The sequence below is a fragment of the Trichechus manatus genome, unplaced genomic scaffold (assembly GCF_000243295.1).
Source record: "Trichechus manatus latirostris isolate Lorelei unplaced genomic scaffold, TriManLat1.0 scaffold00001, whole genome shotgun sequence".
Taxonomy (NCBI): domain Eukaryota; kingdom Metazoa; phylum Chordata; class Mammalia; order Sirenia; family Trichechidae; genus Trichechus; species Trichechus manatus.
In genome coordinates this window covers 13717632-13734022 of record NW_004443937.1, presented here as the reverse complement: position 1 = coordinate 13734022, position 16391 = coordinate 13717632, and the positions used below count along the sequence as shown (strand labels likewise).

General features: G+C 46.9%; 1 protein-coding gene across 2 annotated transcripts in view; it reads left to right on the top strand.

The window, feature by feature from the left end:
- Positions 1 to 15009, top strand: part of FGD5 (FYVE, RhoGEF and PH domain containing 5) — a 130943-nt gene extending 115934 nt beyond the window's left edge. The window contains exons 14-21 of one of the 2 annotated variants that reach the window (XM_004368362.1): positions 437 to 516; positions 2756 to 2855; positions 3282 to 3419; positions 4019 to 4148; positions 5434 to 5564; positions 10398 to 10526; positions 14455 to 14609; positions 14973 to 15009. In XM_004368362.1, the coding sequence (XP_004368419.1) occupies positions 437 to 516; positions 2756 to 2855; positions 3282 to 3419; positions 4019 to 4148; positions 5434 to 5564; positions 10398 to 10526; positions 14455 to 14609; positions 14973 to 15009 (900 nt within the window). The remainder of the gene's footprint in view (positions 1 to 436; positions 517 to 2755; positions 2856 to 3281; positions 3420 to 4018; positions 4149 to 5433; positions 5565 to 10397; positions 10527 to 14454; positions 14610 to 14972) is intronic. The other variant, XM_023741704.1, reaches the window with a different exon arrangement.
- Positions 15010 to 16391: the final 1382 nt, after the last annotated feature.

Sequence of the window (16391 nt, the reverse complement as noted above, 5' to 3'; positions counted from 1 at the left end):
GTGAGGAGCGCTGTAGGAGGCATTCTGGGGTCTTTCACCCCTGTAGGCTCTTTTACACGGAGAAGGAGAAGATGGAAGCACCTTTCTTAGCAGGGAGGCTTGTTCCTTTTTGAACTAAAGGTTCCACTGAGGAGCCTTTTAAAAAAGGCCATGGAGACAGTGGTCATTGGTGGTCACATGTCCAGCATGCCTGTGCACACAGAGGCTGCTGAGGCTGGGCCCTGACAGTGACCACTTGGTGGCCTTCCTGGGGGTGGTGGGGGTGGCCAAGGGCCATGTCAGCAGTGGGGGCCCACCCACAGCATCTGCTGTCAGAGAAAGGTTTGCCCTTTACAGATGAGGAAACTCAGCTCAGAGGGGAAATAGCTTTAGGAGAATAATTGTCTGTGGCCACCCCTTCCTCCCCACCCTGACGGGGCTGCTCTTGGTTTTCCAGGTCAGCCGCCCTGTACTGGAGAAAGTTCCCTATGCTCTAAGGATTGAGACTTCTGAGTCCTGCCTGACCCTGTCTGCAAGGTACAGGGAGGTGGGCGGGAGGGCCTAGGACATAAAATGGCAAAATTTAAAGGTAGAAGAGTCTGGAATAACAAATGCTAGATAGGTCATCTTTTTTATTTTGGTATCCTTTGAGATCAGAGTTTTCCTTTTCTTCTGCAGAGTTTCTTAATAAGACCACTTTTGGGTCACAGGCCCCTTAGAGAATCTGATAGAACTATGGCTTCACTCAGCAGAAAAATACGCATACAAGTGAAATTTTATGTATAACTTCAGGGGCTTCTCGAGCCCATTGTTGAAATATAACAATAACAGTATCTAATGTTTTCAACAGTTTATCTCTTCATAGATTATTGGGTCTTTACAGCAATCCAGAAATAAAAAATAAGGAATGAACATTTCTTTGATTTATCTTTCCCAGCTTGAGGGTGGGGAGAGAAGAAAATACAGCCTTCCTACTAGGAAAAAAAACAATTGTCATCAAGTCGACCCTGGTGCATCGCAACCCCATGTATGCATCAGAGTAGAACTGTGCTCCGTAGGGTTTTCAATGGCTGGTTTTTTGGAAGTAGATTGCTAGGGCTCTCTTCTGAGGTGCCTTGATGGATTCAAACCACCAGCCTTGCATTTAGCAGCTGGGTGCTTTAACCATTTGTACCAGGCAGGGACTTCTTCTACCAGAAGTATCTGCTTTCCCTCCAGACACTCAGGTTGCCCAGGGGTCCCTCATAGCTCACTCCTCCTCTGACAAGGTGCAGTCATCAGTTTCCCGTCACTATTTAGTGCGAGATATTTGAGTTTTCTTTCTCTCACGGGTTTCCACCTTACACCGATTCCGGCTTTCGCAGGTTTTTCTGTAGTTAGTAACAGGGATGTACTGAACACCCACTGGGCTCAGGCTTGGTACTGAGCACTCTGCAGGCGGCCCCTCCTCTGATCCTGGTTAGCACCCTGGGAGGCCAGGGTAACAGCCACTTTCATGGAGGGGGAATTGTGGCCTAGCTAGGGGTTCGTACAGCTGTGTGAGGCAGGACTGGGGGCTGACCCCAGGACTGTGTCTCAGAGCTCTCAGCCACTACAGTCTACTGCCCCAGGGGCTAGAAGGTCTATTGGAATTTGGAGGAGGGGGTTCCTGGGCTGGGCTTGATGGCCTCTCCTCACTTCTTGGTAAAGTCAGGGGCATGAGGAGGCCCAGTGTGTCCTTTCTGCTTGCCCAGCCAGAGGGTGGTAACTGGCCACACTCCAGCCTTCAGGTGGGGCTCTCCATCTCCCCCAGGCAGGGGTACTGCCCTCTGGCCAGTGGCCTGGAGGAGCCACTCACCTACAGGCGGTCGCCTTCTTGCTAACCCAGATCCCTCACACTACAGCTCCCAGGGGACAGTGGGACCCAGACGGCTTCATTTAGGAACATGGCATCTAGCTATCCACCAAGCCAATTTGGCCTTTGCCGGCCAGAAGGAAGGCGATTTGCCAAACCCAGCCACCCTCACTGTCTCTCAGGCTAGACTGGTCCCTTGTTCATCCAAGGCCACCAGGGTCAGGCTGCACACTAATGTGAAGGGTGGGGGCGACACCTGGTGGACGCTGTGAGAATTCTCACCCAGCCGCCAGCGGTTGCAATGCACAGCCCCCGCCCCATGTCCAGGGCAGCTTACAGCCTGTGGGGGTCACTCACCACTCAGGAAACCCTGCCAGGCACAGGGCGGGTACTTGGAAAGTCTGTTTGTTGGATGAGTGAACGTCTGGGAAGTTATATGGGAAAATGAGGATGATGGAGATACTTTGACCAGCTCCAATCCACCCCATCCCTCCTCGTGCGACCAGACCTCTGTCCCTACTAACAGGCAGCCCACAGCACCCTTGAGTGGGGTTTCCACATTTCCTGGGACTCTGAGGGGCTGAAGAGCCCTCTGAGCCTTCATACTGCCCTTGCTTCTACAGAGTGCTTTGCCATTTACCCACCCCCCATCTCATCCTCACGGCCAGCCCGCAATTAGATAGACGCTGCTGCTGGTCCCATGTGATGAAGAAACAGGCCCAGAGCAACCCCTGGCCCATGGCCATCTGCTCATCAGTGGAGGGGCCAAGGTGAAGCCGGGGTCTGTCTCACAGATAGCCTGGTGCTTTGATGAAGGGATTTCAGGCTTGTGAAAGGCTCAGGTTTGGGGAGGGGGCATGGAGGGCTTCAGTACACTGAGAAGCATGCTGGGGGGAGTAGAGCCGTGCACACGCCGTGGCTGACGCCAGCTGGTACCCACAGCTCCTTTGCGGAGAGGGACGAGTGGTATAGCTGTCTAAGCAGGGCCCTTCCCGAGGACTACAAGGCGCAGGCCCTGGCTGCGTTCCACCATAGCGTGGAGGTGAGTGGTGGACGTGGGCCCCCAACTCAGCCTCAGAACTTGGGTTCCCTGGGAGGGGCCCCAGGATGGACCTGTTCCGCCCAGGTGAACTTGCAGCACCATTCATGAGGGCACTGGGTCCTCCTCCCCACTCCCTTCCGCCCCCCCATATCCTCCCCCTACCTAGGGGTGGTCACAGTGCAACCCAGGAGCACAGCACCCCCACTTATACTCACAGTCACACCCTGTTTCTAACCCCAGGTTAGCATCCTGGGACATTAGACAGGGACGGTTTTAGAATTTTAGAATTAGAACCCTACCCCCCCACCCCACACACGTATACACTCTGTACAGAGAAGGAAACTGAGGCCCATGGGTGGGGCTCACTCGGGCCACCTATCTAGCGGGTCTGACCACGGTGCTGGCCCCATGATTCTGTTGCTCCAGATGCGGGAGCGGCTGGGGGTTAGCCTGGGGGAGAGGCCCCCCACCCTGGTGCCTGTCACACACGTCATGATGTGCATGAACTGCGGCTGCGACTTCTCCCTCACGCTGAGGCGTCATCACTGCCACGCCTGCGGCAAGGTAGGTCTCCTGTCCGGGGAAGACGAGTGTCCCTGCCCAGCCGGAGAGTCAGGCTGCCCGAGCGTTAGGCCCAGAGCCCCGAGAGGAGGAGTAATTATTCCCATCTTACTGAGCCCTCAAAACAGGGCTCCAGATCCGGCCCATTCCACTACACCGTCACACCCTCCAAAGAAAACGACAGTGCTGTCAAGTCAACTCTGATTCATGACACCTCCATATGTGTGAGAGTAGAACCATGCTCCATAAGGTTTCCGGTGGCTGATTTTTTGAAAGTAGATCACTAGGCTTTTCTTCCAAGACACCTCTGGACTTGAACCTCCAACCTTTTGGTTAGCAGCCTAGTGTGTTAGCCCTTTACACCGCCCAGCCAAAGAAACTAGTACACGTGGTTGTTGTCCTTGGAGAAAAATATAGTGTCATGGTTGGGTGCACAGGCTCGTTGGAAAAGCAGGTAAGCCTGCACAGAAGCATGACACAGCCGGTGCCGGGAAAGCAGGGAGACACGGCATCGCCTGGAGACACGGGGCTCCCTGGAGGGGTGGGGGCAGCAGAGGAAGGGTGAAGCCTGCTCAGACAGGTGTTCCCACCTGGGCCTGCAGATCGTGTGCCGAAACTGTTCACGCAACAAGTACCCTCTGAAGTACCTCAAGGACCGGATGGCCAAGGTCTGCGATGGCTGCTACGGGAAGCTGAAGAAGAGGGGCGGGGACATCCCGGGCCTGATGAGAGGTAACACCCAGACCAGCCTCACCTGTCTCCCAGGGCGGCCTGGGAGGCTTCTCCCTGGCCCATGGTTCACGCCTGAAACCCGTTTCCCTGGGAGAGAGTTGTTCACTCCATGGAGGGAGGGGAGGCTAAGGAAAAAAAGCAGCCCTGGAGGAGGGAATAGAATGGTTTAAATCAGGGCTGGATTTATCAGTAAGCAGGGTGTGCACCGGCTTGCATTGAGCAAGGTATGCACGGGCTTAATTGTATTTACCTGCTAATCTGTGCTGAGCAATTTTACATGTGGGGACAGGTAACATTGTGCACTGCATGTTGGTGGAAAGGCACAATTGAGCCCATGCATACCTTGCTTATTGGATAATCCAGCCCTCGTTTAAAATCATACCATGGCACCAATTCCCAAAATGTAGTTTCCATGGAAAATTGATAGGTGTTCCCAGGAAGAGCATTCTGTGGTCATCTAAGTTTGGGACACACTGCAGTGTGGTTCTCATATTCACCATGGTGTTGTTAGCTGCGTTGAGTCTGCTCCGACTCACGGCCACCCCGTGTACAACAGAACAAAACGTTGCCCAGTGCTGCACCATCTTCATGATAGTTGGTTTGCTTGAATCCATTGTTGTGTCCGCTGTGTATTTTGAGTGCCTTCCAACCTAAGGCTCATCTTCCAGCACTGTACTGGACGATACACTGTTGTGATCCCTAGGGTTTTTATTGGCTGATTTTCAGAAGTAGATCACAAGGCCTTTCTTCCTAGTCTTACTTTACCATAGAGCCCCCTCTTTTTTAAGAGTGTCCTTTAGGCCTGTGTTCTGTGGTCCTCTTTTTGGGATCAAGGTTGCTGAGACTAATAGCTAAGTGTTTTCTGGTTCAGGGATGGGAAGGAGCCCCAAGAACCCAAGCAGGCCCTTGAGAAATTGTGCTTAAGAGTCAGGCTTTGCCCAAGCAGGGCCAGGCTGGAGGAGAGCAAATGTATCCTCCGCTCCCTGGGGCCTCACCGAAGGCAGAAGAGAGGATGGCCCAGCTCCAGCCTCATGCTTGTTAGTGCTCTGAGGCCTGGAGAAGAAGGGACCCAGCACCCTGGGAAAGCCTTCCTTCCTGACTCCCATGGCCTTGGCCTGTGTCAGGAGAAGGGAAGATGCCATCTGTCTGATCACACTTACCCCCTCGGTGAGCCTGTTTTAGATCTTGGGCAGGGGTTGTCAGGGGGACTCTGACCTTACAGGAAAGGTTGTGCCCTCCAGTCCATGTGGATGCTTACCTACCCCATGGCTTCTCTTGGTTACAGAGCGGCCCGTGAGCATGAGCTTCCCCCTGTCCTCACCCCGCTTCTCGAGCAGTGCCTTCTCATCCGTCTTTCACAGCATCAACCCCTCAACCTTCAAGAAACAGAAGAAAGTCCCTTCAGCCCTGTCCGAGGTAAGGCAGATGGGGCTGCCTGCATGGGAGGCAGCGGATTTGGAAGGTCCAGTGTCCTCCTGCGTGGACTGGGTCAGGCTTATGCTCCTTAGACCCTCCCCTGTCTCAGCCTGACCCTGTCTCTTCTGGACCAAGAGAATGCCTAGTAGGAGGGAGTCTGGCTACATGGGAGTCTGACTCGCCACTAAAAAGGCAAGGCCTGGTCTCCTTTCCAGCCCTTGAAAATAAGCCTGCCTTCTGGCATGACTAAGGTACCTTGATGGCAGAGGACAGCACCTGAAATTTTATAGGTGGTGCTAACCAGTTGCCTGTTGAGTCAGCTCCAACCTCTGGCAACCCCATGTGTGTCAGAGTAGAGCTGTGCTCCATAGGGTTTGTTTTGTTAAAAAATAATTTTTTATGCATTTTCAGTGAAAGTTTAGACAGCAAATTAGTTTCCCATTTGACAGTTAGTTACATTTTTCACAGTGTGACAACATTCTCTTTAATTGCGTTTTGTTTGTTCTGTTTCCAGTACTCTAGTTTTCCTGCCCCCTTATCTTCTCATCTTTGCTTTAGAGTAATTGTTGACCTTTTTGTGTCATATAGATGGTTTTTTAATGGAGCACCATACTTACGGATAATATCCTTTATTTTGTGTGCCAATTTGTGTGTTCACTGTTTAAAGAGTATCTCAGGGCGATAGTATCAGGGAGTCCTCTAGTCTCAACTGGTCAAGTAAGTCTGGACTTTTTAAGAATTTCAGTTCTGTTCCGTGTTTTTCTCCCATTCTGTCAGGGTTCATTTATTGCGGCCATGATCAGAATGGTTAGTAGTCGTAGCTGGGCACCATCTAGTTCTTCTGGTCTCAGGGTAGATGAGACTGTGGCTTGGGTAGGCTACTAGCCCTTTAGACTTAATTTCTTCTCTGACGAGTAGAGATCAATAATTCTATCTTAGATGGCTCCTCACAAGCTTTTAACACCCCAGATGCTACTCACCTAACTAGGATGCAGAACATAAACTTTGTGATACCAATTGACTGAGTTGTCCCATGAGACTAAGGTCCTGAGCCTTCACACCCAGAAAACCATTCTCACACGGTGTTTGGTTATGTCTGAGAGTATCTGTAACTGTGTCCTCTATGAATATATATGCGTGCATATACATATCTGTATGTACACATACATATAGATACTTCTGTCTGTTCACACCTATGTACTCACCTGTACTCATACCTACCCATACATATGTATGCCTATATACCTACATATATGACCATACACTCCTTTTTTGGTTATTGTTGGTGTTGTTGCCAAATTAGGTCATATTCTTCAGCACAAACATCTTTTTCTCTGTGTACTTCTTAGTGGCATCATTTACTTTGGTCAAGCTGTGCACAGGGTTTTCAATGGCCGATTTTTTGGAAGTATGTCACCAGGATTTTCTTCCAGGACCCTTCTGGGTGGACTAGAACCTTCAACCTTTTGGTTAGCAGTAAGGCTAACCATTTACTGCACTCAGGGACTTCACAGATAGTGCTAGGAGACTTCTTTCTCATCCTTCTCTCCTCCTCTCCGCTCCTCCTCTTTCTTTTCCTCCTGCCCATAGCCTAGGCCTGAGGATGTCCTCCAGAGGCCTTTCAAGAGTACTACACAGGTTACTAGGGGTCTGTAGGTCTAAAGGAGTGATGGTCACAGGTTAGTTCTCCCACACCAGGCCTTCTGCGCTGGACCACCCTCCACCCAGGGAGGGGGCCTTAAACTAGCTCAGGTGTGAGCCTTCCAGGGCCATGGGACTCTTTGTAGGAAACCTCAGAACGGGCTAAACTCACGTCCATCCTGCAAACTAGGAATCACTTTTGCTAGCTGCAAACAGGATCAGATTATACGTGTATGTGTATATTCTAATCACAGCCACAAACAAATGTGTACCAGTGAATATACAAGCTGTCCAACAGTGTCCAACAATATGTGATCAACTATTTCCAAGTTTTGCCATTGATATTCACTATCAAGTAGCAGGTGGCAAGGGTTTAAAAAAGTGTTATGGGATGAAAAATTTAAATGGGTACAGTTCTACTTAATTACTTTGGCTGATTAAAAATCTTGGCTATAACATACACATGGTAAAAAAATGTTTTTTCAAAAAGGCATAAAAGAATATATGATGAAAAGTGAGTTCCTCTCCCTCCCTAGACTCCATCAGTCCTACCCCCAGAGCTAACCGCCGTCAAGTTTCTGAGGGATCCTTCCAGAAATTTTCATGCATGTATATAATGTAAATGTGCATTCATAAATTCTCTTTTTTTACCCAAAAGGTAACATATTATACTGAATCTTCTATATATTTTTCTACTTAATTTATCTTTCATATTATCTCATACACATAAATCTCATACTTTTTGCATTGTATGACTATACCATAATTTACTTAACTAGTCCTTTTCCATAAATTGAGAAAAGACCACCCTACTTTCTCTTTAGTGGTGGTCTGCATGAGTCAAGCTCATAGACCCTGAGTGGTCCCCGGGTACAGACTTTGAGAACTACTGTTTTTCCCCAGAGAACCAGTAGGCCTTCTGCAGTCAGCCTGCTCTGATCCTGGTGCCATCTGGGTTGGCCCCAGCTAGCCCCTTGGAGGTTTTTGGCCCAAGTGACAACCTTTTTATTACCCAGCAAGGACTGCATTCCACATATCTGCAGGGGTCCCAGGACAAATGTGCCCCAAAGCCTCCCATCCTCTTCGCCTTCTCCCAGGTGCCCCACCTCACTAAGACCTGCTTCCCACAAGCAGTTCTGCAGATGTGCTTTCCCAGACGGAGGCTACAGAGTACTCTTGGTTTTCCCGAGCTGTCATCCCTGTCCTCTTCATCTGCTCTACCTTTCTTGTGCTGTGGGGATGTTCCAGGTCAAGTGGGGAAGGAAAGCCAGTGTCTGCCATTAGGAGTCTCGGAACCTTTATCAGGGCAGGATTTAATACCAGGTTCCTTTGCTGGAACTTCTCAAAATAGCCTGAGCTGGTCGTAGGTTCCGTTCCTGCTGTGGTAGAAAGAAATCTGGAGTATTTGCTGAGAGATCCAAGTTTTCACCTGCTGTTCAAATAACTAGGAATTTAACCTTCGGTAGCTCCCTCCCTTCCTTTGGGCCTCTGTTTCCCATCTATGAAATGAGAGGTCAGATAAAATTATGTCTGAGCCTTGCTCTAAAAGTCAGATTAATATGTATAGAGTGCTTACTGTGGGTCAGGTGCTATACCTGTCTCTTTTTATTCCTTTTTTACTAGTACAGAAACTGAGACTTAGAGGAAGTGAGTAAATTGCCCAGCATTACCCAGCTAGTAACTGGTAGAGCCTAGATTGGAGCTGCAAGTTGGTATTTCTCCAAGCCTGTGTTCATAAAACCAGTCGCTGTCGAGTTGACTCCAACTAATGGCAACTCTGTGTGTCAACATAAGACTGTGTTCCATAAGGTTTTCAGTGGCTGATTTTTTGAAAGTAGATTGTCAGGCCTTTCTTCCAAGGCACCTCTGGGTGGAGTGGAACCTCCAGCCTTTCAGCTGAGCCTGTTAACCATTTGCACCACCCAGGGACTCCCCTGTGTTCTTAACCACCACAGAGCCTGCCCTACAGAATAATAATAATAATAAAACAATAAAAGAAATTAATGCTATACACACCCCATTAGACAGATTATAAAACCTTTTAGGTAAACACTACAAACAAGTAAGAAAGAGATAAGCTGAAATATGTAAGGATCAATTTTATAAGGAAGAGCCTCTTGGACAAGTATCTGCAATTTTGTGTCGGCAGTTTTTTGACAGGGGTCGGGGGGAAGAATTTTAAACATCACTAGAGGGCAGTACTTTTTTTTTAATTGTTGTGCTTTAAGTGAAATTTTACAATTCAAGTTAATCTCTTACACAAAAAATTGTTATGTGACCGTTGTTGCTCTCACTATACTGTGACAGCACACTCCTCCTTTCCACCCCGGATTTTCTGTGTCCATTCAACCACCTCCTGACCCTCTCTGCCTTCTCATCGCACCTCCGGACAGGAGCTGCCCGTTTAGTCTGATGTATCTACTGGAACTAAGAAGCACACCCTTCACGAGTATCATTTAACATCCCACAGTCCAGTCTAATCTTTGTCTGAAGAGTTGGCCTCGGGAATGGTTTTAGTTTTGGGTTAACAGAGAGTCTTGGGGCCATGTCTTCCAGGGTCCCTCCAGTCTCAATCAAACTGTTAAGTCTGGTGTTTTTACTAGAATTTGAGTTCTGCACCCCACTTTTCTCCTGCTTCGTCAGGGACTCTCTGTTGTGTTCCCTGTCAGGGCAGTCTTTGGTGGTAGCTGGGCACCATCTAGTTCTGGTCTCAGGCTGATGCAGTCTCTGGTTTATGTGGCCCTTTCTGTTTCTTGGGCTAATACTTTCTTTGTGTCTTTGGTATTCTTCATTCTCCTTTACTCCAGGTGAGTTGGGACCAGTTGATGCATCTTAGATGGTTGCTCACTAGCTTTTAAGACCCCAGATGCCACTCACCAGAGTGGGATGCAGAACATTTTCTTAATAAACTTTGTTATGCCAATTGACCTAGATGTCCCCTGAAACGTCCCCAGACCCTAGAGGGCGGCACTTTTGAAGGCAGCTTCTGACTGATGTGTTTCTCAGATCCAGAACTATATTCAGTAAGTCGTATTTGCTGACTTTGGTACTTGATGGATTCTGAGACCTTAACCAAGTATCAGATTTCAAAGCAGTATAAATGCTCCAACAGCTGGCTTGGAATGTCATTTTCTCTGTTTGAACCTTGCCCCACCACCTGGGGCCCTGACCGATCTGCTTACCTCCCACCAGGTGGCTGCCTCCGGAGAGGGCTCTGCCATTAGCGGCTATCTCAGCCGGTATAAGAAAGGCAAGAGACACTGGAAGAAGCTCTGGTTTGTCATCAAAGGCAAAGTTCTCTACACCTACACAGCCAGTGAGGTACGGGTTGATTCACACTTGTTCCTCTCTCCTGCGAAGACCCATGGCATAGGTTTGCTCGTGCCTCAGAGCACCCACGTGGGGCGGTGGGGGGTCTGGGATGCTGGCACTCTTCTTACTTTAATCCACTCTTTATTGAGCAGTGCCCTGTGCTGACAGCTGCTGGAGACACACAACTGCCTGTTGGCTCCAAGTATAAGGAGTTTTCAGTTTCTTTGTGGAGATAAGAGAGTACCATAAAATTTTAAATGCCACATGCCCAGCATCTAATACAAGAAAGACACTTTATAAAAGAAAGTGCCTTTCTGCTTGCTACTTCAGTCATTTGGGACAAAATGCAACAGCTTGGAGGAAGCTGTTTGTTGCCATCGAGTCGGCTCCAACTCGTGGTAACCTTATGTATAACAGAACGAAACGTTATCCAGTCCTGTGCCATCCTCATAATCATTGCTGTGTTTGAGCCCATTGTTGCAGCCACTGTGTCAATCCATCTGACTGAGGGTTTTCCTCATTTTTACTGACCCTCTGCCAATCATGATGTCCTTTTATAGCGATTGGTCTTTCCTGATGATGTGTCCAAAGTAAGCAAGATGAAGTCTCAACATCCTTGCTTCTAGGAAGCATTCTGGTTGTATTTCTTCTAAGAATGATTCATTCTTCTGGCAGTCCAAGGTGTATTTGATATTTGTCACCAACACAATTCAAGTGCATCAATTCTTCTGTCTTTCTTAAGATGGAAGGTGAAGACACTATTATTACACCTTTATTATGTATTGTCTCATGGTAACTCTTCTAAATAAAACTTAAATTTGTGTTTTTATAGAACGTGTTACATTTATGTCTTCTAAAATGTAGAGAGCGAGCCTTGGAAAAACCAAGCCTTCCTCTGGAGCAGAGAGGTATAGGGGTATGGTGATACAGCAGAGGGTGTCTGGTCCTGGCCCGCCCCGACCTGTTAACTCCCACAGGCTAAATCCGCTTCGAAGGTGGGACTTCGGTGCATTCTGACAGGCTGCATAGGGGGCGTGTGCTTTACTCCACCAGAATGCGTATCAGTCAGAGGCTGGGCCCTTCTTTCCTGCCCGCAAATCCTGGAGGAGAAAGGGCAAAAGGCACTTCCTTTTGGGGGGCATAAAGCTTAGCTCATAGAAGGCCTACAACTGGACAGCTGCAGTCAACCCTGTCCTCAGGGTCACAGAGGCCAGCAGCAAAGCAGACAGACAGAGGGGCCCACTGTCGCCCTGGGTGACTCAGGCACTGTGAGCCTCACCCCCACCCTGCCAGGCGCTTTCACTCACATCACATGTCCACAGATTGGGCTTTCTGTGATGAGCAGAATTTTGGTCTCTCCAGAACAAAAGTTTGCTATGCTTCCCCTCTGCGGCCAAAGCAGCATCTTCCCAAGTAGGCATTCCACAGGACACATGGGGTTCTATAAAAACTAGTTCTCAGGGAACCCCAAGTAGGCAGTCAGGTAGACTTCCTCAGAGTCTCTAGTGTACTAAGGCTGTAAATGTCTAAGATGTAGAGATTTCCCAAGCTGCACCACGCAGAACTGTTGTTGCATAGAACATACTTTGGGGAGAAATACAGGCGTAGACAGATAACGAAGGCTACCAGTACCAGTTGCCATCAAGTCAGCTCCTACTCATGGCAGCCCCATTAGTGTCAGAATAGAACTGTGCTCCGTAGGGTTTTCAGTGGTTGATTTTTCAGAAGTAGGTCACCAGGCCTTTCTTTCAAGGCACCTCTGCGTGGACTGAAACCTCTAACCTTGCAGTTAGCAGGTGACCACATTAACTGTTTGCACCACCAGGCTATCATATATCTAGGACTCTTTTTTTTTCTTTCCCCAGCATTTTATCATAAAAATTTTCAACCGTAAAGAAATATCAAAATAATTTTACAGTGAACTCTCAGATACCTATCAACTGAATTATGTAATTAACATTTACCATACTTGCTTTATCTCATATCCATTTATTCATCCCTCTATCCATAATTTACATATAATGAAATGTACAAATCTTAAATATACTATTGGATGAGTTTTAACTAATGCACGTACCTGTAAATCTTCACCCTCACCCCATTCCCTAGAGGCAATGCACTATTCTGATTTTTTTCCACTGTCAACTAGTTTTGCCTCTTAGATCTTCATATAAATGGAGTCATATGTGACTTCTTCCACTCAACATGTTGTTTTTGAGATTTATCCATGTTGTTGCATATAGCAATAGTTCATTCCTTTTTGTTACTGAGTAGTATTCCATTTGGTGACTATATCACAGTTCGTTTTTCCATCCACCAGTTGAAGGACATTTGGGTTCTTGCTAGTGTTTGGCAGTTGTGAATAAATCTCCTTTAAACATGTGCATACAGATGAGCATAAGTTTTTATTTCACTTGTATAAATACCTAGGATTAGAGTTATTAGATCGAAAGGAAGGTATATATTTGGTTTCTAAGAAATTGACAGACCTTTTTCCAAATTGCCAGAATCATTTTATACTCCCACCAATAATGCATGAAAATTTTAGAGTTCTGGTGGTTCCACATCTTTGTCAACACTTGGTATTGTCGTTCTTTTTAAGTTAGCCATTCTGGTAGGTATGTAGTGATATCTCAATGTAGTGTTAACTTAGATTTCCCTAATGATTAATGATGTTAAAGCACATGATATTTTTCATGTGCTTACTGACCATTCACTTCCCTTTGGGAAGTGTCTGTTCAGATCTTTTGCTCATTTTTTTTAAGTGGATTGTTTGTCTTTTTGTTATTGAGTTATAGGAGTTCTTTATATATCCTTGATACTGGTCCTTTGTCAGATAAATGTTTTGTAAATGTTCTCACCCAGTCTGTGACTTGCCTATTCATTTTTATTAATAGTTTCTTTTGAGGAACAAAAGTTTTTCATTTTGATGAAGTCTAGTTTATCAATGTTTTCCTTTATGGCCTTTGCTTTCTGTGTCCTAATTAACCTTTGTCTACCCCAAATCACGAAGATATTTTCCCTTATTATCTTCTGAAAACTTTGGTTTTAGCTTTTACATTCAGGTCTATCTCAAATTAATTTTGGTGCATAGGGTAGGATGGGGATCAAGGTTCATTTTGTTTTTCCTTATGGATATCCAGTTACTCCATCACCAGTTGTTCCCTATTAGATTGTTTTGGTGTCTTTGTTAAACATCAAATGACTGAGTAAGTGTGGGTCTGTTTCTGGGCTCTCTATTCTGTTTCATTGATTCATTTACTAATCCTTATATCAATACCACAGTAACTTGATTACTATAACTTTATAGCAAGTCTTGAAATCAGGTTGTGTAAGTCCTTTACTTTTGTTCTTTTTCCTCTGAGCACTATTATTAAGATCCATCTGTGTTTCTCTAGGTACATCTCATCAAATGGTTAGCAACTTGATAGCACAGGTACTCTGAGTGCTCCTTATTTAGACACTGTGGATGAGGGTGTGGGGGAATGAGTACAGATTATGTTATCAGAGGTAACTGAAGAACTAACCGAGCCACTGATGAATTGAGTCAGTGGAAAGAATGTGGGGTTAGAAGGTAGCGGAGACTCCAAATGCTGGCTCTGCCTCTTACTAGCTTTGTGATATTGGGGAAGCTACTGACCTTAACTAGCTTCAGTTTCTTCTTAGAATGGGGGGTCACCCCTTGTATGATTGCTGTGAAGATTAAACAAGATAATAAAAGTGAAAACTCCTAGCCCCTAGTAGGCTGTCAAGAAATGGTTTGTTTCTTTCCTTCCTCCTGGCTGGTACGCCTATGTGGTTATTCTGCAGTGGCTATAGCATGCCCCACACATATGGGCTCTTCGTGCATCTGAGATTGGGGGTGACAGTAAGAGCCAAGCTCCTGAGTGTATGCCATATGGTGCTTAATATCAGTTTTTCCTTCTGCCCTCTGCAGGACAAAGTGGCCATGGAGAGTATGCCTCTGCTGGGTTTCACCATTGCGCCAGAGAAGGAAGAGGGCAGCAGTGAAGTAGGACCGATTTTTCACCTTTACCACAAGAAAACTCTATTTTATAGCTTCAAAGCAGAGGATACTAATTCAGCTCAGAGGTACCAAAATCACTAGCCCCGTACCCCCATGCCTCTCTCTAAAGAAAGTAAGTTGGTTCCCAGGGCCTCAGCTCCTGCTGTCCAGTTATCACATCCCATCAAGTCCCTACGGGCCAAAGCACAACAGCAGAACTACCTCTTCCTCGTCTAAGACTGTCTAGACTCATGACTCACTCACACAGGCAGGCACTGACTGAGCCATCTTTTTGCACTGTACTCCAGGCCCTCCGCTAAGTCCTTAGGAAACAAATATGAATATGACATGGTCCCTGACCTCAAACTAATAGTTCAGTCATGTATAGGTTCTGTGACCAGAGTCACAGGCAGAGCCACCAAACCAGGTGTCCTTGTTCTCTTTTGCAGATGGATTGAGGCCATGGAAGATGCCAGTGTGTTATAGCAGTTACCAAGTGTGTGGACTCAGAATAAACTCTTGGGTCGATATATGGACCCTTCCAGAAGCTGATCCATGTCTCGCCTCCTCTGGACATACATCTGGATTCAGCATGAGGCATGACCTTTTTTGCCATAACCCCCCCGTTACACTTTCACAAGTGGAACCCTCAAGGAGTATTTATGGACCCCTCCTTTTTGTCTTCGTTTTTTCCACCCCGTCTTATCCAGCAAAGAGTTAAGAATTAGTAACATGAAGACATGGAAACCAACAGAAAAGTACATTTAGAAAGACAGGCTTCCAGCAGAAACAAGCTCTTACAGTTTTTACTCATGGTGATAGTATCATGTTTCATGTTGTTGATTTGTGTGCCTCAGGTGCCATGAGCAACAACTAGGAAGTAGCAGCCACTCTCACTGAAAGCACTTTATTGTTTAACTGAGCTACAACCTCCAATTTTGTGTTTTCCAAGTGATTTACTGAAGTTAACAGCAGACGGGGTCCTGTGGACAAATTGGCCACCAGTGCTATAGCAAGGGTGCACACAAGTGGACGTGGCTTGCCCTTGGTCAGCAGGCGATTCTTGGAGGCCCTCCTGACTGTGGGTGGCCTTGCTCCCTGGATAGGAAGGGGAGGGTTTTGTCATCCTACTGATCACATGCCCTGTATCCAGACATAACTTAATTAAAGGAGAGACTCACTCCTTCCACCGTAGTCCTCAACACCACACCAGTGCTGAGAACTCAGCTGCCAGCAGATCCGTCCCCTGGAGGTCACCACAGCCCTCTCAAGTGTCAAAGTCCACATTCATTTATGGTGTGCCTTCCTGTTGTACCCCCATACAAGTGACAAAACTCTGTGTAAAAGAATACTTATTTTAGGCACAGTAGTCTTTCAGCAGAGTCTCTGGGAGGTACAAACAGTTAATGAGCTCAGCTGTTAACTGAGAAGTTGGAGGTTCAAGTCCACACAGAGGTGCCTCAGAAGAAAGGCCTGGCGATCTACTTCTGAAAAATGAGCCTTTGAAAACCCTGTGGAGCACAGTTCTACTCTGTACACATGGGGTTGCCATGAGTCAGGGTCGACTTGGTGGTGACTGGTTACTGGTTAATTCTTCAGCTGTATTACCGAAGCCTTTATATTTTTTGAAGGAGATAAAAAGAGAGAAAGCAAGATATCATCAGAAGGTGAATCTGTGGTCTTGGCAGATGGCTCTGGACACAGTGAGGGAGCACAGAAGTAATGGCTTGAAGATATTCTCTGAGTGCCTGGGGTAAAATCATCTCCCGCTGGTGACTGTTGCTCATTTTGCTTGACTGTTTTTTACATAAAGCAGGGGGTGTGTCGGGGCGGGATTCCTTGTTACTCTCATTGCAATAAAAAAAACA